Source organism: Sus scrofa, chromosome 12 (assembly GCF_000003025.6).
Source record: "Sus scrofa isolate TJ Tabasco breed Duroc chromosome 12, Sscrofa11.1, whole genome shotgun sequence".
Taxonomy (NCBI): Eukaryota; Metazoa; Chordata; class Mammalia; order Artiodactyla; family Suidae; genus Sus; species Sus scrofa.
The window spans coordinates 37,384,382-37,405,359 of record NC_010454.4 but is presented as its reverse complement, the minus strand read 5'-3'; the positions used below and the strand labels follow the sequence as shown (position 1 = coordinate 37,405,359).

The 20,978-nt window shown below is 38.3% G+C and overlaps 1 protein-coding gene across 12 annotated transcripts in view; it reads left to right on the top strand.

Moving 5' to 3' along the window:
* Positions 1 to 20,978, top strand: part of BCAS3 (BCAS3, microtubule associated cell migration factor) — a 580,495-nt gene that overhangs the window by 69,862 nt on the left and 489,655 nt on the right. For all 12 annotated transcript variants that reach the window (XM_021068160.1, XM_021068161.1, XM_021068154.1 and 9 more), the window contains exon 7: positions 15,123 to 15,195. In XM_021068160.1, coding sequence (XP_020923819.1) covers positions 15,123 to 15,195 — 73 coding nt within the window. The remainder of the gene's footprint in view (positions 1 to 15,122; positions 15,196 to 20,978) is intronic.

Sequence of the window (20,978 nt, the reverse complement as noted above, 5' to 3'; positions counted from 1 at the left end):
TTTGAATATCTTCTTGGCACCTACTGTTTAACCTAGTTTTCATTAAAAATTTCCCTCTCGTTGCTGTCATTGTGTCTTGCAGTTTTTAATTCATATATTGTGTCTCTTGTTTTTTTAATTCATGTATTGAATGTGACATTGCAGTATATTCCAAGTTGATCATTTAACCTGAATGCCATAGTTTTATAGTCTTTCAAATGCAAATGCTATCTTTCTCTTTAAAAAACTTTTTACTTTGGGAATATTTTAGAATTTCTACTATTTTACTGTGGAACATGGAAAGAATCTAATTTGAGACCAGGTAATTTTATGTAGCTTTATAGTTAACAGCAACAACCAGCTGCACAAGCTAATCAAAACTGTAATATTATTTTTATAAGATGAAACAAAAAAAATACAACTCTGTGTATGTCTGCAAAGGAGTGAGAAGCACACCATTTAGGAGAATGGCTACCTGATAGTGGGTGGGTGATAGGGTTTAGGATGTGTGACACTATGTTCGTAAATGGAAATTATTGGTGATGTTTTATTTCTCATCTTGGGTGATGGGTTCATAGGTGTTTATTATATTATTAAGATGCAAAGAAGAGGCCCAGGCATTCAACATTAAAGAGAAATGAACCAAGGATTGTTAATGGTCTAATTCTTTGTATTAGGGGCCCTAGGTAGAGAAGAAAAAGATGCAAGCAAGAGAAACTAAATGTGGCAGTCTTTACTGTGTCAGAAATGGTAATCAGAAATGAAAATTAAACATTTAGAGTGAAGAAACAAAGGGAGGGATATTTCTCTTTCTATGTATTTTGCCTTGAAAGATTTTTTTTTATATAACAGTATTAAATCAGCTCTACATTTAAAAAGTATTGTTCATATATGTTTTCTCTAATGAGAACATGACTGCAGCTAACATCTGGTCTTGTGTGTGTTTTTTTTTGTTTGTTTGTTTGTTTGGTTTTTTTTTTAGCTATATCTGTGGCATATGGAAGTTGCTGAGCTAGTGGTCAAATCAGAGCTACAGCTGATGGCCTACACCACAGCCACAGCAACACTAGATCCAAGCCACTTCTGTGGTTTACACCACAGCTCACGGCAATGCGAGATCCTTAACCCACTGAGCAAGGCCAGAGATCAAACCTGAGTCCTCATGGATACTAGTTGGGTTTGTTAACTGCTGAGCCACAGGGGAACTTCTGCTCTTGGTTTTTTAATTCATATACTGAATGTGACATTGCAGTGTATTCCAAGTTGATCATTTAACCTGAATGCCATAGTTTTATAGTCTTTCAAATGCAAATGCTATCTTTATCTTTAAAAAACTTTTTTAAAATTGAAGTACAGTTGATTTACAGTGTTCTTTTAGTTTCTGGTGTACAACAAAGTGATTCAGTTTATATATATATATATATATATACACACACACATATAAAACAGATTTATATATGTAAAAGAATATTTCTCAGATTATTTTCCATTATAGTTTATTACAGGATAATTGAATATAGTTTCCTGTACAATATGATATGATATGACTATTTATCTTTCTCTTTGTGACTTACTTCACTTAGTATGAATCCCTTAGTATGATAATCTCTCTGCAATGAATATTGGGGTGCATGTATCTTTTTAAATTATAGTTTGGTCTGGTTATATGTCCAGGAGCGTGATTGCTGTATCATTTGTAACTCTATTTTTAGTGTTTTATGGAACCTCTGTATTGTTTTCCACAGTGGCTACTTGAGTTTACATTCCCACCCCCAGTTAGAAGGGTTCTCCGTTCTCCAGCATTTGTTATTTGTAGACTTTTTGATGATAGGCATTCTGACTGGTGTGAGGTGATACCTTTTGTAGTGGGGTTTTTTTGTTTTGTTTTGTTATGCTTTGTTTTATTTTGTTTTGTTTTGTTTTTTGCTTTTTAGGACCGCACTCTCGGCATATGGAAGTTCCCAGGCTAGGGGTCTAAACACAGCCACCGCAACATCAGATCCGAGCCGACTCTGCAGTCTACACCACAGCTCACAGCAATGCCAGATCCTTAACCCACTGAGTGAGGCCAGGGATCTAACCTGGGTCCTCATGGATGCTAGTCAGATTTGTTTCCCCTCTGCCATGACGGGAACTCCTTTATTGTAGTTTTGATTTGCATTTTTCTAATAAGGAATGATGTCAGGCATCTTTTCATGTGCCTTTTGGTTCATCTTATGTTTTTGAGAAATGTCCACTTGGGCCTTCTGCCCATTTTTTGATTGAGATGCTTGATTTTATGTTGAGTCCTATGAGTTGTTTGTATGTTTTGTAAATTAAGCCCTTGTCATTTGCAAATATTTTCTCCCAGTCTGTAGGTTGTCTTTTCATTTTGTTTACAGTTTACTTTGCTATGCAAAAGCTTTTAAATTTAATTAGGTCCCATTTATTTATTTTTGCCTTTATTTCTTCTCTTGCCTTGGGACACTGACCTAAGAAAATACTGGTATGATTTATGTCAGAGACCATTTTGCCTATTTTCTCTTCTAGGAGTTTATGGTATCATGTCTTATATTTAAGTTTTTAAGCTGTTTTGAGATAATTTTTGTTTATGTGTAAAGGAGTGTTCTAACTTCATTAATTTACACCTGACTATCTAAGCTTTCCCAATACTTCTTGCTGAAGAAACTGTCTTTTCTCCATTGTATATTCTTGCCTCCTTCTTTAAAGATTAATTGACCATAGATGTGTAATCATATCCTTTTTTATCCTGCTTCACAGAGCTGTCATGGGGACAAATGAAGTAAACTATAATTAAAAGTTTAAAAAAAAATTTCATTGAAAAAGTGGCTAAAACGAGCAGATGTCCAGAGGGAGCCCCCTGGGTTCCTCTCACAACTGGCAGGAGGGAAGTCGTGGCCCTAGAATTCTGAGTGTTTTCCCCTCATCACCACCTCCCTCTCCCCGTCTCATGCTGTGTTGCCATCACCATCTTCAGATCATGGGGACTAAGTTCCTCGTGTCTGTTATTCTTGTTGACTTCAATCCACGTAAGAAGCCCCAGAGATCATCTGTCATCCTCACATTCTCCTCTATGTCGCATTTACTTGTCACAGTTTTTGAAATCTGTCTATGAGTTCCCCTACTCTCTGCACTACTCACTCCAGCTCCTAAAGCGTTTTGATGGAGCCCTCTGGAAGTCTCAGTCACCTGCAGAATCCCTTAGATCCCCAGTGTCTTTTGAAATGTTCTTTTTCTTTCCCCTTGTTGCAGTTTTTTTTTTTTTTTTCTTTAGTTGATGCCTTTCTGTTTTTGAAGGTCAGATTTTTCACTTTCTATAATACCACTCCTTTCTCAGTTCCTGGTAGTTAATGGTGTTGAACATCTTTCATGTGCGTAGTTGAAATCCCTTTATCCTCTTTGGTGATATGTCTCATCATGTCTGTTGCCAATTACTGTTGAATTTAGAGAGGGTTTTTTTTTTTTTTAATAATATATTCTTGGTTCAAGTCCTTTGTTGGATGTATGATTTAAATTTTTTTTTTTTTCTGTTTGTGGCTTATCTTGTCATCACTTCAATTTAAATGCCGTCTAAATAATCACTTTATTTTCAAATGTGAGGATTATTTTTTCAGGAATATTTTGCCACAAATTAGCAGAGATCCATTTACACATTGTTAACTTTGATACTCTGTGTTTTGGTTCTCATTTTTCAGATATTGTTATGTGGAGAAATTGGTGCTTACTCAGCCAGAACTTTGTGTTATTCAGCACGATTTATTTCCCTGCAGTCTGTAAATCTTTTAAGGAATTGGACAAATCCCCAAAGTTTACTAGTGGATGTAGTTGATCCCTGGATGGCATAAGAGGTTTTACATTTCTTTATAAGAGGATATAATTACCTATCTTGTAAAAAAGACCAACCCTAGCATTTGACCAGGCAGTAGTAGGATTCTTTTAGCTAGAATTGAGTGGTTTATGCATGTATGTTGGGTGTATACTGTAAGTAGCATGTGGTTGTGTGGGCAGATAAACTATGGGTTATTTACATGTTAACACTTATTTATTGTATAATTATGTTGTGTCCAAAATAGGTTTTTTTCTAGGCAAATATTGAAAAAACATCTAAATATAATTTTTGTGGTATACCTTTTGGCTAATACAGTATTAGTATTTTGAACTTCTTTTAATTCTGCCTTGATTCTAACCACATTGTTCTACCACTCACTGAGCTTTTTTTTAAACCATGCAAGGATAGTGTGAGTCCCTTTAAAAAGTATTCTTGGGAGTTCCTACCGTGGCACAGCGGGTTAAGAATCTGACTGCAGTGGCTCAGGTCACTGAGGAGGTGTGTTGAGAGTGTGCCAAGACCTGTTAGTGTTTATTTATTTATTTATTTATTTTTTTGCCTTTTTAGGGCCACGCCTGTGGCACATGGAGGTTCCCAGGCTCAGGGTTGAATTGGAGATGTAGTTGCTGGCCTACTCCAGAGCCACAGCTTCGCTGGATCGGAGCCGCGTCTGCAACCTACATGACTTACACCACAGCTCACGGCAACGTCAGATCCTTAACCCACTGAGCAAGGCCAGGAATCGAACCCTCATCCTCATGGATGCTAGTCAGGTTTGCTAACCACTGAGCCACGACGGAACTCCCCTGTTAGTGTTTAAAGTAGGAGTCTCAGCACCTAGTTTCAGGCTGATTGGAAGCTAGAACCCCCAGGCAGGATCCTTTTCTTTTCTTTTTTTTTTTTTTAAATAAATATAAATCTGTACCTGTATGCTTTTAATGTTTTTGTTTATGTGTTTATTTATTTATTTTTTTGAGTCGACACCTATAGCATGTGGAAGTTCCCAGGCAAGGGATTGAACCCACCCCACAGCAGTGACTCCGGATTCTTAATCTGCTAGGCCACCAAGGAACTCCCAGGATCTTCTAAATTACAGAAATATCTACAATCCTGTGGGCTGCAGTTGTAATCCCTGCCAGCCTCCAGCCCAAGTGATCTGTAGGTGTTCTTCGGGCAATAGTTAGAAAAATCGGGGTTCTAGATGGTTGTACAAGCTCCTTTCTGGAAGGTCTTGGCTTGGACAGCCATAGCAAGGTCAGAGGAGAATGCATGGATGGTGTCTCCCTTGTTGTGTTCCCTTGGAGCACTTCCTTAGCTCCTGGGCGTGTGGGAAACCTGAAACCTATTCTTCAGGCTGAAGCACCAGGGTGAGTGAATAGGCCCCTTTCACAGGAAGACTGGGGTTGGATTTCATTTGGTTTTCTGTACAATGCCCTGGGGTTAGTGGCCTGCCAAGAACTGTCTTTATGATTGTTACAGTCCCCTGGAGCTCAGTAATGTCAGCCTCCTTGTCCAACAGGGCCAGGGAATCAAGGGGGTGGCCCTTGTGTGGACTGCACATGCCTGCTGGCTGAGCAAGTCAGCTGGAGGGTGTAGGTGGTGAGATGTGTCCTTTGGTTTTCCAAAGGGCAGTGGGAAGATGCCCTTGGATTCAACAATGCAGCAGGAGAATGCCTTGCCTGGGCACCTGCACCAGCTTTAATCTGGGGGCAGGAGAATGCCACGCTGCTCCCATTTGCCAGCTTCAGCCAGGAAGAGATTGCATGTAGTCCCTGAATTTAGTTGTGGAGCAAGGGAATGCCTCGTCTGTTCCTGCTCATCCATGCCAGCCATTAATGCGGGAATGCTGCAACTCCCCGAGCTTTCTAGCTTCAGCAAGGCAGTGGTCATCACCACGTCCCTCTTCTTGACTTAGCAAAGTTGGGGGTAAGGTGCTGCCTCTGAGCTCGCCCACCTATGGCAGCAGGACAGCAGGAGAGTGCAGTGACGGACAGATTCTGCTGTCCTCTGCCGCTCCAGTGGTCATATGTATGTATATAGGTATTATTTACCATGCCTGCCACATGTGGAAGTTCCTGTGTCCAGAGCCGCAGCATTGACAATGCCAGATCCTTAACCCACTGAGACACTAGGGAACTCCTTTGCTCCCCCCACCTTTGTTGTTTCCATTTGTATGAAATATCTTTTTACATCTCCTCATGTTCGGTTTGTGTATATCTTTTGCTCTAAAGTGAGTCTCTTTTAAGCAGAATATAGATGGACCTTGTCTTGTTGTTTTGTTTTTTCCTTTTTCGGGTGTCCTGCGGCATATGGAGTTCCCCGGCCAGGGATCAGATCTGAGCCACAGTTGTGACCTAAGCCATAGCTGCAGCAATGCTATTTGTTTAACCCACTCTGCTGGGCTGGGGATAGAACCTATATCCCAGTGCTCCCAAGACTCCACCGATCCCGGAAAAAAAAAAAAGACTCCACCGATCCCATTGCACCACAGTGGGAACTCCAGGTAGATCTTGTTTTAATTTGATCATCCACCCTGGGTCTTTTGATTGGAGCATTTAATCCATTGACATTTAAAATGATTATTGATTTATATGCTCTTATTGGTGTTTTGTTACTTGTTTTCTGGTTGTTTTTGTAGTTCTTTTCTGTAACTTTTCCTCTTCTTTTAATTTCTTCCCTTGTGGTTTGATGATTTTTGTTCCCCGCAGTGGTATTTTTGTGTTCCATTCTCTGTAGTCTTTCTGTATTTATTGTAGGTTTTTGATTGGTTATTACCATTGGGTTCATCTATGTTGATCTTCAATTAGAGCTCCTTGTTTTAAAGTGATAGTCATTTAAGTTCTGACACATCTAAAAGATCTGCATTTTAACTCCCCACCCCCACATTTTTTGTTTTTGACAGCATACTTTACATGTCATGTTTATTCTTTTATTCTTTTAAAAAAAACTTTTATGGCAATACCCATGGCATATGGAAGTTCCCAGGCCAGGGACCTAATCTGAGTTGCAGCTGTGATAATGCCAGGCTGGGACTTGAACCTGCACCTCCTCAGTGACCTGAGCCACTACATTTGGATTCTTAACCCACTGTGCCACAGTGGGAACTCCTGCTCTTTTTATTCTAATGTATATATGTTCCAACTTCTTTTTTTTTTTTTTTTTGACTTTTGTTTTTTTTTAGGGCCACACCCTAGGGCATAGGGAGGTTCGCAGGCTAGGGGTCTAATTGGAGCTGTTGCTGCTGGCCTTTGATAGAGCCACAGCAACGCCAGATCCTTAACCCACTGAGCAAGACCGGGGATTGAACCCACAACCTCATGGTTCCTAGTCGGATTTGTTTCCGCTGCACCACGACGGGAACTCCCCAACTTCTTTTTGCAAAAATATATAACCCCCAGAATGGTAGAAAGAGTAAGACAATAAACGCCTATATACTTTGTCTCTAGACTAATTACTAATATTTTGGTCACATTTTGGATAATTATCACTCTCATCAACCACTATTAATGTGACACACACTGTTTATTTCCTTTGCCACTAGACAGTTTTCTTATGTTCTTCAATGGTTTAATGCAGGTGTAATTTTTAGTAGAGAAATGCCAAGATTTACCTGTTACAGTTTGAGTTTTGACAAATGCATGTCCTCATATAACTTACACCTCTTTAAAGATGGAGTTTATTTCTGTTACCCAGCGAGTTCTCACATGCCCCTGCCCAGTTACCCTCACCTCCTCAGAACATAAACTGTTGCAGTTTCTTTTTAGAGGAGTAGTTTTTTTTTTTTTTTTTTTTTTCTGTTCTTGAAGAAAAGTAAATCAGGGTAAGGAGCTGGAAAGTGATGGATAATGATCTTCCTGATTGAAAAATATTTTAGCGGTGACCTAAAGAAAAGGTTATAAGAGATGACATGGGTATAACTGGGTAATTCCGTGGAGGGAACAGAAAATGCAGCTCCCTCCCTTCATGAGGTAGGAGTGTGCTTGGCATATTCCAGCATGGGTGAGCAGATTAGAGAGTTAGGTCAGAGAGATATCAGTACCATGGTAGAAGAGCAAAAAAGGATGTGAACAGTATTTTTTTTTTTATATTGGAAAAGTGGATAAATGGATTCACCAAACCATGATTGTCAGCAACAGTAATAATTGTATAAAGTTTATGAGTTCTTAGATGTTGCAGCACCTTGTTTGGTCCCTTCCAGTTATCTTTTTAAAATCCTCACAACAATCCTATGTGTGGTATTGCTACTTATCTCCAGTAACAGATGAGAGAATTCATGCACTAAGGGATTAGATACCATTAGCCTTTATCAATAATTTTATTTACTTTCCAGCAGAGTTCTTGTTGATCTTGATTTTCTGGCAGGAACCTTTTTCAGTGACAGGGTAGCAGAGGAATGAACTCTCAGCTGTCTTTCTGGTTCACATGTGGTTAAGCACCACAACTGCTTAGAAAAATTATTTAGCCTCTCATTTTACAGTTTTGTCCAAATATATGCTTTGTACATTGTGCTTTTTGTTTGTTTGTTCTTTGTTTTTTAGGGCACCCGTGGCATATGGAAGTTCCCAGGCTAAGGGTTGAATTGGAGCTGCAGCTTCTAGCCTATACCACAGCCATGGCAACACAGGATCTAAGCCATGTCTGCAACCTACACCACAGCTCCTGCAACGCAGGCTCCTTAAGCCACTGAGAGGGGCCGGGGATTGGACCTGCATCCTGATGGATACTTGTTGGGTTCATTACCACTGAGCCACAACAGGAACTCCAAGATGTTGTCTTTAATATTTTAAACTTTCTGAAGACACTATGGGATCAACAATGTAAATACATATTTTGGATATTTGAGGCAAATGCAACTATGTTTTTGGTGATCATATTTTGATAAAACTGTTCAAGGCAATATGATTTGTCCTGTTTTTCTTGCGGTTGATTCGTGGTACCTGCAGCCTGTGTATCTGTCTGTTTACCTACTTATCCTTCTTCATCTTATCTTCCACTTTATCTCTGTCTTCTTTGTTTTGACAGATTTGACATTTTTCATTTGACATTTTTCTCTCTCTAGGTGAGAAATAAATATGATGAGTATCTAGTTCATAATGGAGATTGTTTTGTAGCACAAAATAGAAAATTCTATATAAAATAGACCTTTTAATGGGCAAATATCTGGATAGCTATACAATTATATACAATACTACTGTATAGCACCGGGAACCATATCTGATCTCCTGGGATAGACCATGATGGAAAATATTAAAAAATTGTATGCATGTATGACTGAGTCACTTTTCTGTACAGCAGAAATTGGTACAAAATTGTAAACCAACTATACTTTAATTAACAAATTAAAAATTTATATGCAATAAAATGTATTAACTTTAAAGTGACAACAGAATTATATTTTCTAGCTAAAATTAAGATCTGCAAAATATGACTACAACTTGAAGCTCACATTGAGATAATTTAAGGAAAATGGGTATGGGCAATTTCATTGAATTAAATATTTTCCTAAAAGAATTATTTCAATAAAATAAAACATGGAATGGAAGACTTGGAAACAGTTTAACTGATAAGATGAATTAAATTGTTCAATGGAACCTTTCTGCAGAAGGCATTCTCAGTTAAAATTCACAAGTATCTACTGATATATTTTCATATAAAATCTCCATTTGCCAGATATCATCAAAATCTAAAGAGCAGAGTATTATCAGTTGGATGATTGTTTGCCTTTGGATAAGGTTTTGGATCCATGGAGAAGTGGTTTCTATTTGATATCTTCAAATCTTTAAGGCTGATTCGTGAGCTTCAACTCTTTAGTTTAAATGACTTAGTAGGGGTGTATATGGTAGGGGGTATTATTTAACATTTTCTGACATGTAAACTGTCTTGACTTTCGCTGAGAGGGAGAGGAGTTGGTGACTTGGTGGGCAAGCCCATTTTCATTACTTTAATTGTGCGATTTATTAGGATTTTAAGCTTTTTATAAATGTTTTAGTGTTATAGGACAGAATTAAAAGGATTTAGAATAAAAGGAGTTTAACAAAAGGACTTTGCAACAGGATTGCAATAGTTTTTATATTTGATGGATTTGGCTAACCGCTTTTCATTTCAATCATGCTACATTCTGTTAAATGCTGTCGAACAGGTGTGTGTAACGTCATTCTCTCTATTGTACATGCAAATAAACACAATTTTATATATAAAAAGTTAATCCTCTACAATTTGGAGGATTACATTATGGGAGGGTGATGACTCCATTAGGCATCATGGAGAGTACGTGCTATTTATATTGCAAGAAAAATCAGGTTAATAGCTACAGTGTTCATGAGATTGTAGAATTTTTATACCAATACTTAAAAAAATTGTATTTGTTCAGACCATCCACAATGAAAGTATTTAAGACAGAGTTAAAGATTTGTTACATAGTTTTCCAACTTGGAAAACATTTAATATACAGTCTGCCTTAATGAAATTTGGAGGATTTATTATAAATTGGTTGCTTATTGTTGACTCCTCTTTTCTGTTTACACTCTTTGGCTAGCGCAGCGGGTGCTTTCGGTGTTCTTGCTCTTAAGTGAGGGCATTATTTCGTAGTTTACATTTTTTGCTTGGTTACCTCTTCTGAATATACATGAAAAGTGTAAATCTTGAGTAAACGTCAGGCGACTGACCTATAGAGCAAGGTTGTTGGGACGGAAATAACCCAGTAGGTCACTGGTCACTGGTTTCCAATGGAATTCTTCCATTCAGGTTATTCATTGTGTTATTCGCATTTTAAGGACATGATGTGTAATTCAGCAAAATACCCAGTTGGCATGTGTAGTACAGGTACAAATGATCAGGCCCTTGTGAGAACCCACGGAAGCAGAGGGAAAAGTCGGTATTGTGAACGGTGAAGGTGAAATACGTAGGAGTGAAGGATTGGTCTTGTACAGCTGAAGTTCACTTATAGTTAATTTGGGACATAAATATCATGGGCTTCGGACCAGTTCATTTTTAATTTGTACTTCATTCGAAAGTCATATTGTTAATGGTGAAAGCTGATTTATTTGAAATTAATGTTTCTTGAAGAAAAATATAGTTACCGATTGTTATAAGCTTCCCCGAATTTTCATTAGTTATGGACAACTTTATGCATCAACACTCTGTAGTTCAGATCTTTATCCTGTTCACAGTTTGAAAGTGTCTTATGTCAGATCACAATGTAAACGTGTAACCATTAACCTGTCCTCCTCTAGATTAAACCACATTATTTTTGGAGGATCCATTAACCTGGATTAATAGCATTAACATTACAGTTGCTGTTTATCATCCAGCAAAGAAATGAAACATTGTTAAAAGAGTGCTGAGGTCCCCTGGCTACCTCTCCCAAATAATGTCCCCATCCGAAACCCCCAAGAGGAATATCCCTATCCTGAAGGTGGTGTTTCTGTCTATAACGCTTAATGTAACTGAATGATGTCTGTGTATGTTTCTAACCACATATACCCTCAAGCGCACACACGTGTGCCAGCACACACTTGTTTGTCCGTTTTTCAGTATTGTGGTACAAATCATATAACATAAAATTTGCCGTCTTTAAATCTTTTAAAACTTTTAATTGTATAGCACAGCAGTGTAAAGTTCATTCTTCCCTGATGATCTATGGAATATGATTATTGACCATCTGTACATTTACTGTGGTTAGGTGTCTGTTCAGATCTTTTTCTAATTTTTACATTGGGTCGTTCATTTTATTGTTCAGTTTTAAAAGTATTTGTTACGTTTGGGGTAACACTTATCATATGTGTCTTTTGCAAGTATTTCTCCAAGTCTATGACTTGTTACCTCACGCTTGACATATGTACCTTTTTAAGGAGCAAAAACTAAATTATATAATTAAAAAAAATTTTTTTTGTGTCTTTTTATGGCCTCTCCCGCGGCATTTGGAGGTTCCCAGGCTAGGGGTTCAATCGGAGCTGCAGCTGCCGGCCTGCAGCACAGCCACAAGCAACGCAGGATCCGAGCCACATCTGCAACCTACACCACAGCTCACGGCAATGCCAGATCCTTAACCCACTGAGCAAGGCCAGGAATTGAACCCGCATCCTCATGGATGCTAATCAGGTTGGTTTCTACTGAGCCACGACAGGAACTCCTAAATTATATAATATTAAAGGAAAATATTTATGCTCTGTAGTCTATCTTCCATTAAAAAATCTTTTTATTTTGAAATACTACATACAACTATAGAAAGTTGCAAAAATACTACAGACATGTCGTGTGCACCCTTGTTACCCAGCCGTTTACATCTTATATACAATATAAAGACCAGGAAAATGACATTGGTGGAATGTGTGCATATAGTTCCACGTCATTTTATCACATGTAGATTCCTGTAACCACTACCAGAGTCAGGATACAGATCTGTTCCATAACCAGAGTAGGCTCCCTCATACTGTTCCTTCCGTCATCCCTAAACTTTGGGAATTTTGTCTGTTTTCTATCTCTGTACTAATTTGTTACAAGATTGTTACATAAATGGAATTACACAGTATGTGAGGTTTTAAGATTACTTTTTCACTTAGGACAAGTTTCTTGAGTAGTTTAGTGTATCAGTAGTTCGTTCCTTCTTAGTATTGATGACTGTTGCATGGTCTGGAGGTATCATTCATCTGTTGAAGGACATCAGGGATGATTTCACTTTTTTGTTATTCAGAGTAAATCTGCTGTGAAATCTGTGTACAAGTTTGCGTAGAGTTTTTACTTTTCTGGGATAAGTGTCCCGTAGTATGATCGCTGGAATGTATGGTAAGTGCATGTTTAGGTTTTTATTTTCTGTTTTTTTTTTTTTTTTTTTTTTTTTAAAGAAATTGCCATACTCTTTTCTGAAGAGACTGAACTTTTCCACAATTCTACCAGTAATGTATTAAAGATCTAATTTCTCTGCATTTTTGCCAGCATTTGCTTTTGTCGTGATTTTTTGTTTTAGCTGTTCTAATAGGTACGTAATGACATATCTCATTATGGTCTTAAATTACCTTTCCCTGATATCAAATGATGCTGAAAATCTTTTCAGTTGCATATATGCTTTCCCTGTCTCTTTATATGACTTTTGCCCATTTTAAGTTGAAGTTTCTTTTTCAGTTTTGAGTATATTGAGATTATTTTGTATATTCTAGATGCGTCCTTGGTCAAATGTGTGTTTTATAAGTATTTTCCCAAGGCGTAGCTTGTTTTTAATTTTAATTAAAACCCAATGTATTGCTTTTTTTGGGGTCTTATGGATCATGCTTTTTTGATGTCATGTCTGGGACCTCTTCACCAAATTTTAGGTCTTGTGATTTTCTTTTGTTTTCTTATAAAAGTTATATACGTTTACTTTTAATCTCTGATCCATTTTGAGTTAATTTTAGATAAGGTGTTTTATTTCCAGCTTTGTTCCTTTCCTATGGATATCCAGTTGCTCTAGGACCATTTGTTGAAATGGTCAAATGGTTTTACTCCACTTAATTGCCTTTATACCTCTTTCGAAAATCACTTGACCACATTCTTTTGAGGCTGTTTCTGGATTCTCTTCTGTTTCATCAGTCTATGTGTCTTATGCCAATTATATTTTGTAGTTTTTAGTTTATGTCTTGTATATGTTTTATTAGATTTATACCTTGTATTTAATGTTCTTTTGAGCAATTATAAATGCTGTTATATTTTTTCTGGAATTCTATATGTTGAATTCTATATGTTGAATACGTTGACTGTTAGAAATACAGTTGATTTTTGTATGTTAGTCTTGACTCTGGTGACCTTGCTGAGCTAACTCACCAGCTCTAGGAGTTTGATTCCTTGGGATTTTCAGTATGTCAGTCATGTTGTCTGCAAATAGGGAGTTTTAGTTCTTCCTTTCTTTCATTTACTTATTTTGTCCTTTGTCTTTTGAGGGCCACACCCATGGCATATAAAATTCCCAGGCTAGGGGTCAAATTGGAGCTATAGCTGCTGATCTACACCACAGCCACAGCAACGCAGGATCTGAGCCCTGTCTGTGACCTACACCACAGCTCACAGCAACACCAGATCCTTAACCCACTGAGTGAGGCCAGGGATCGAACCCTAAACCTCATGGTTCCTAGTCGGGTTCGTTAACCACTGCGCCACAATGGGAACTCCTAATGCTGTTTTTCTTGGTGTATGTGTTTGTGTGTGTATAAATTAATGCTGCTTTTCTATTTTGTGTTTTTTGCATTATTCTCTTGGAAATTTTCTCTGACTTTAGTGTTGAGCTTTTATTTTCTAAGCGTCAGTTTTTCATTGCATTCTTAGGTTGTTTCATGTCTGAAATATCTTATGTTTTTAAAATTATTAATGATAGTTTTAAAATTTTTGATGTTTTCTTCCTGTATACAGTTAGTCACTTTCCAGGTGATTGCACTTATTATTCGTAAGCAGCAAACTAAAAAGCCGATTACAAGCAATGTGTGTATGTGTTTGTTAACTCCTGACTTTGTTGAGGATGCTTTGGCTGGGCTGTTTCTTGGAGCCCTCAGATTGACAGTGTCTTTTCGTCTTTCTTCATGGACTGACAGATTTTGTTTTTTTCTAATACATTGTTATTCAGTTTTCTGATACATTGCTATTCGGTTTACTAGTTTTTTTTTCAGGATCTTACATTTAAATATATTGAGAATGGCCTGAAAATTTTAAGTTTGTTTTTGTTTCTATTGTGACCTTCCTTTATTTAGTTTTGACATCAAGATTATACTACTCTTTGGTAATTAGTTGGGGGAACTGGGGGTGGTTTTCTGATCTCATGGATAAAGTGTATAAGATTGAAGTTGTTGCCAATTAACAAAGGTTTTAAAAGTTGGTGCAATTTAAAAAATAACTTTTCTTTTCTTTTTTTGTTTTTTGTTTTTTGTTTTGGCCTTTTTGCCATTTCTTGGGTCGCTGCTACGACATATAGAGGTTCCCAGGCTAGGGGTCTAATAGCAGCTGTAGCCACCAGCCTACGCCAGAGCCACAGCAACGCGGGCTCCGAGCTGAGTCTGCAACCTACACCACAGCTCGCGGCAATGCCGGATCCTTAAACCACTGAGCAAGGGCAGGGACCAAACCCGCAACCTCATGGTTCCTAGTCGGATTCGTTAACCACTGCACCACTACGGGAACTCCTAAAAAATAACTTTTCTATTTTCTGTTCAATCACTGTATAAATATGTCACTTTAAATGAATCTTTTGCTATCTTCTTAGCTAGTAATATTTTGAGAGAATGAAAATAATGGGAAATAGATAAGAATACTTCTCAAAGTTTTATTTTACATTTTATATTATGTTTCTCATCAGGTACTCAAAAGTGTGACAACTTTGCTGAAAAAAGGCCACTCCTTGGTGTTTGTAAGAGCACTGGATCTTCTGGGTAAGGAATTAAAAAACAATTCTTTGGGACCACTATTAAGATTGTGTATTATTTCAGAGGGGAAACTTTTATGTCTTAAAATCTTTGTTTACCGTAAGACTGTGTTCGTACAAGAGAGAAGGGAAAGGATTTTTGGTCACTCAGGCCTTGTTATTTTTTTGCTCACTATTCTTTCACATGTGGGGTGATAGCAAGGCACAAAAGAAAGCCTTCTGGCTTTCTTTTTTTTTTTTTTTTCTTTTTACCTCAGAGTTGAGTTTCGAAATAAAAACGTAGTATCATTAAGAAAAATATGTTTTAGGAGTTATTTTGTGATGTAGCAGGTTAAGGATCCAGTGTTGTCATTGCCGCAGCTTGGATCACTGCTGTGGCTCAGGTTCTGTCCCTGGCCCAGGAATTTCCTCATGCTGCAGGCACGGCCAAAAAGAAAAAAAAAAAAAAAAAAAAAAGGAAAGAAAAATATGTTTTAGCTTATGTGTTTTTTAATATTGGCGCTGTTAATAATGGTCTTCTACAGAGGATTAGAAGTTGCTGTTAGGTCATCCTCATCATCAACTATCATTAACATTTTTTATTGTTTTAGCACATGTCTGACCCTGTTCTAAAGGCATCACTTGAATTTTTTTAATTTTTTATAGCAGTATTGTGATATAGCAATATAGTTTAGGAAAACTGAGGCCCTGAATTCACAGAATGGAGCTAAGCAGACATGCTTTTTTTTTTTTTTTTTTTTTTTTTTTTTCAGGGAGTGAGGGCCATGCCTATGGCATGTGGAAGTTCCTGGGCTAGGGAGAAGGGGAGCTGCTGCAGTGACAACACCAAATCCTTAACCTGCGGTACCACAAGGGAACTCCCAAGCAGGCATACTCTTTCTTCCATGCATTTATGACAGTCAGAGGACTATGGACTATGATGGTTGTTATTACTTATGAAGGCAGATTTTTTTTGCCTTCCTTTCTCCATATATTAAATGAGAATAATCTTCTCAGTGGCTTACAGTGATTTAGTTACCATGTTTGTAGTGACCTTTTCACTATATAATTCCAATTAGGAATTATGTTAAAAGCTGCTGGTAAAGTTATAGTGGCCTATGCAGACCATGTAATTGATAGTTTGTGGAGGATTTCCTGTTGTTGCTCAGCGCACATGAACCTGACTAGTATCCAGGAGGACACAGGTTCGATCCCTGGCCCCACTCAGTGGGTTAAGGATCTGGCATTGCCATGAGCTGTGGTATAGGCTGCAGACATGGGCTCGGATCCCACGTTGCTGTGGCTGTGGTGTAGGCTGGCATCTGTAGCGCTGAGTAGACCCCTAGCCTGGAAACTTCCATATGTTGCTGGTGCAGCCCTAAAAAGACAAAGAAACAACCCCCTCCCCCCAAAAAAAAGCAACAACAAAAAAAGGAAGTTTGTCTGTAGGCATTCCAGGGCTGGTGAAATATTACTGCAGTGTGTCATTAAAGACCTAGGTTCTTTTTAGCTTTGCCATCTTTTAGAATATGACCTCTTTCCTTAATCATCTCAAGAAGGCTACTGTCTTTTCAGTTAGTGAATCTCTTCAACGTGAACTCTCTGCTGCAAGGAAAGCAGGAATATGCTTAAATTTTTTTTTTTTCTTTTTCTTTTTTTGCCCACCCTATGGTATATGGAGTTCCCAGGCCAGGGATCAGATCTGAGCCGTAGTTGCAACCTTTGCCACAGTGGGATCCTTTAACTCACTGTGCTGGGCAGAGGATCCAACCCGTGTCCCAGCACTGCAGAGGTGCCATTACTATATAGCATATCTTATTGTGCCGCAGCGGCACCTCCTGATTATGTTTTTTTTAGTAAGGTGGAGGTTCAAAGTGAATTTTAAGCTTGGCAACCAGTAGTCCCTGCCATGTGCTTTCAGCTGATAGTGTGCACTCTAGGTCACAGATGCAGTGGAGATGGGAAGAATTTGCTGATGCTACATGTGTTTAGCTTTTGGAGTCTTCCTTGTTGCTTTCTAGGGAGAAGGTTTGACTATATGGGTTACAAGGCCGTTTTCTTCCAGTATAAATTTTTGGGTTGGAGTATGCAGAAATTTACTGTGTATTCACCACTGTGCCAGGTATGCAATAAAGATACGAAAGCGTGAAAACCCAGTTCTTTGTCCCAGAGACTTCAGGATTTTGTGGAAAACAAGCGCACGGCACACATAAAATGATTATGCGATAACGATAGGAATTCAAAGAAGGTAGTGTGCATGGGTGAATAGGAGAAGGTCTCATGAAGAAGGCACAGCATATACTGGATCTAAAGGAATAAGAAAATTTGGAAGTACGTGTACAAGAGTATGAACTTCCAAAGTGGGTTATAAAACTTTAGCAGTGGAGCAGGAACTGGTGTAAGTATACTCAGGAAAGATGGAGGTTTGTGACCTAGAATGAAGATCATCTGCAGTACAGGTAATGACAGCCATTTCAGGAGTTTCCTGGCGGCCTAGTGGTTAAGGATTCTTATTGTCCCTGCTGTGACACAGATTTGATCCCTGACCTGGGTGCAGCCAAAAAACCAGCCAACCAAAAAAACAACCATTTCATGGCTCTAGAGCTCTCTCAAAGGCTTAGACCAAAGTGTTTATGTTTGAGAAGCTGGTAAATATTAAGCAATAACAGTGAGACCCTCCCATCACACTCCGCCTTTCCCCTTTCAGCTTGTTTGATTCTTCCAGGGTAGGGAATGCTGCTTATAATAAGTTCTTCTTAGGGAAATTCAGCAAATTTCCTATTGATGTATAAATTTTCATGTTTATAAATTTGTAATGCCTTTTCAAAAAAGGAGGGGGAATTGCTCTGGAAATAATCCTAGGCCCTTTTCATATTTTATCCTTTGGATAGACACACATTACCTTAGCCCACAATTTTTTTTTTTTTTTTGTCTTTTGTCTTTTTTTTTTGTCTTTGTTGTTGTTGTTGTTGTTGTTGCTATTTCTTGGGCCGCTCCCGCGGCATATGGAGGTTCCCAGGCTAGGGGTCTCATCGGAGCTGTAGCCACCGGCCTACGCCAGAGCCACAGCCTACGCCAGAGCCACAGCAACGCGGGATCCGAGCTGCGTCTGCAACCTACACCACAGCTCAGGGCAACGCCGGATCGTTAACCCACTGAGCAAGGGCAGGGACCGAACCTGCAACCTCATGGTTCCTAGTCGGATTTGTTAACCACTGCGCCACGACGGGAACTCCCAGCCCACAATTTTTAATACTGGCTCTTACTGCATTCCTGACAGTCATTAAAATGTCATTTATTTTTTTATTCCAGTGATGTTTTTTTTCTTTCTTTGTGTGTATGCATCTGTATAGAGAGAAATAGGAGAGGGAGTGGGGGGAAGAAGGAAACACACTGTTCATAATCATTCCAGATAAGCCATTTAAGGTCTTGGTGGGAGATGATGTTTATTGTGCTACTGATCCAGGGATGAAGTCAGTGCCTTGTGTAATAATTTGAGAGAGGAGAAATATGGATGGTATACTAAGGAGTATAAACCCTTAGGAAAGCTCACTGTGAATTATATGCTAAATGGTTCCAGGAATGGCAGTTGTTTGTGGTTAGGATTTTGTTGGGTATTAATAAATAATTGAGTAACCTTATTCAACAGTTGACCTCAGATCTTGAAGAATGTTTAATCCAGTATCATGTTATCAGGTCATATACATTATTGGAGCAGCGATGTGATCTTAACATAGAATCATAGAATGTTGGAAGTGGAATGAGCCTTAAAGATCATGTCAGGTGCATGATTCAGATAAAAGAAGTCTTAATACAGAGACTCACATCATATACCCACTTGGTGGGAAATTCTTAGAAGAGTGTGAAAACTTCCCCCAGAAACAGACTGACAGACACAGAGGACAATCTAGTATTTACCATGGTCGGGGGAGAGGTGAAATAGGTGAAGGGGATTAAGAGGTGGTACCTAAGAGGTACCTAAGAGGTAAACAACCGATTGTAAAATAAGTGAGATACAGGGATGTAATATACAACCCAAGAATATAGTCAGTATTTTATAATAACTTTGTATGGTGTATAATCGATAACATATCAAACTGCTATGTTGTGTACCTGAAACTATACTTCAGTTCAAAGAATGAGAAAATTTCTTTATTTCAACTAGTTGGGAATCCCTTCTCTCTTATTAAGGAAGCGCTCTATGGGTGTATCTCTAAGATTCAATTTTAGTAATAAGAAAAATTAAAATTTTTGCAGCTAAAGGTATATGTGTCATAACTGACTATGTTATCTTAAATTTACCTTGAAAAAAGCAAAATAATTTTAATAGCTTAGTAGGATTAAAGACTTAATTTCAAAATTAAGGACTGCTCATTAAATATATTACTATGAGTTCAAAGTATTAATAGTTATGCAATTTTGTTACAAATTGCCAAAAAAAAAAAAAGGTTATATTGGAGGGACAGAATTCTGTGGGACGGGTATTTGGCAGCCACTGATCTAAAGCAGTGGTCAGTGGAAGTTAAGCACAGTTTTGCTGTCTTGAAGTGTTATTGAAGAGACTGCATTTCAATTGTGTATAAAATAAATAAGGATTATTTTTTTTTATTTTATTTTATTTTTGTCTTTTATCTTTTCAGGGCTGCGCCCGTGGCACCTGAAGGTTCCCAGGCCAGGGGTCTCATCGGAGCTGCGCCACAGCCGTAGCAGCGCTGCGCCATGGATTATGTTAAATAGAACCAGAAGGGAGGTTGCCTGGGATAATAGGTGTGTGATGTTTCTTTGTGTCGTGAAGTGTCACAGAGCCCTTATATATGATGCTGCGTATTTTCAGTTTTAATTGGTTTTCATCCTGCTGTGTTGTGATCTGATGGAATCCCATTTCCAACTGGCATTACTTGTGCATATATGAAAAAGCAGTTGCTGCCATTCTTCCAAGTCCTTGGTGCTCTAACACGGGGGCTTTGCAAGCAATTCCTTGGCCTTCCTTCAGCCACGGAGTCTTACACTTGCTCGTCTCTCCGGTGTTTTACCTCTCCATGGGCGTTTTGCATTTTCTTCTTCTATCTCTCTATATGACCTTGTAACTCTCTTTATTGCTTTCAAAGACTGGACTTTTCCACGTTTGATAGACTGTGCTCAGAGCCGCCACACAGGCACAGAGGTTTTTAATGAGATGGGTCAGGACAGTGGGGTGTCCAATATCATGGATGGTTCATTGACCTCTGGACTTGAGTATTATCTTAGAAGCACCGGAGTCCTCAGGGCCTGAAAGAGCATGCCCTGTTTATCTGATTATGGATGTAATAAGATCTGAAGGAAATAAGATGACATTTACTGTAACAGGGAAAAGTTTTTTTAAATGCATTTATTTATTTAATTTTATTGACTCAATGTATGTACTTATTTTACTCTCTCTATATAGAGTAAAATAAAATATATATTATAGTAAAATAAAAACAAAATATATATTTATTTTATGTTTAGAGCCGCACCCATGGCATAGGGAGGTTCCCAGGCTAGGGGTCGAATTGGAGCTGTAGCTGCTGGCCTATTGCCACAGCTCATGGCAACACCAGATCCTTAACCCACTGAGAGAGGCCAGAGTGTCTTTAAAGGCCAGCACACTATGTTTCTGCAAAATATCACACTAAAACTGATGTTAAGGGGGAAAACTGAAGGTATGGAGGAAATTTCTGCAACATTGTAATCAGAGCAATGATCCTGAATAAAATTTAAGAAATGTTAATACTAATAAAAAAAATTAGGGAGTTCCCATCATGGCGCAGTGGGAATGAACCCGACTAGGAA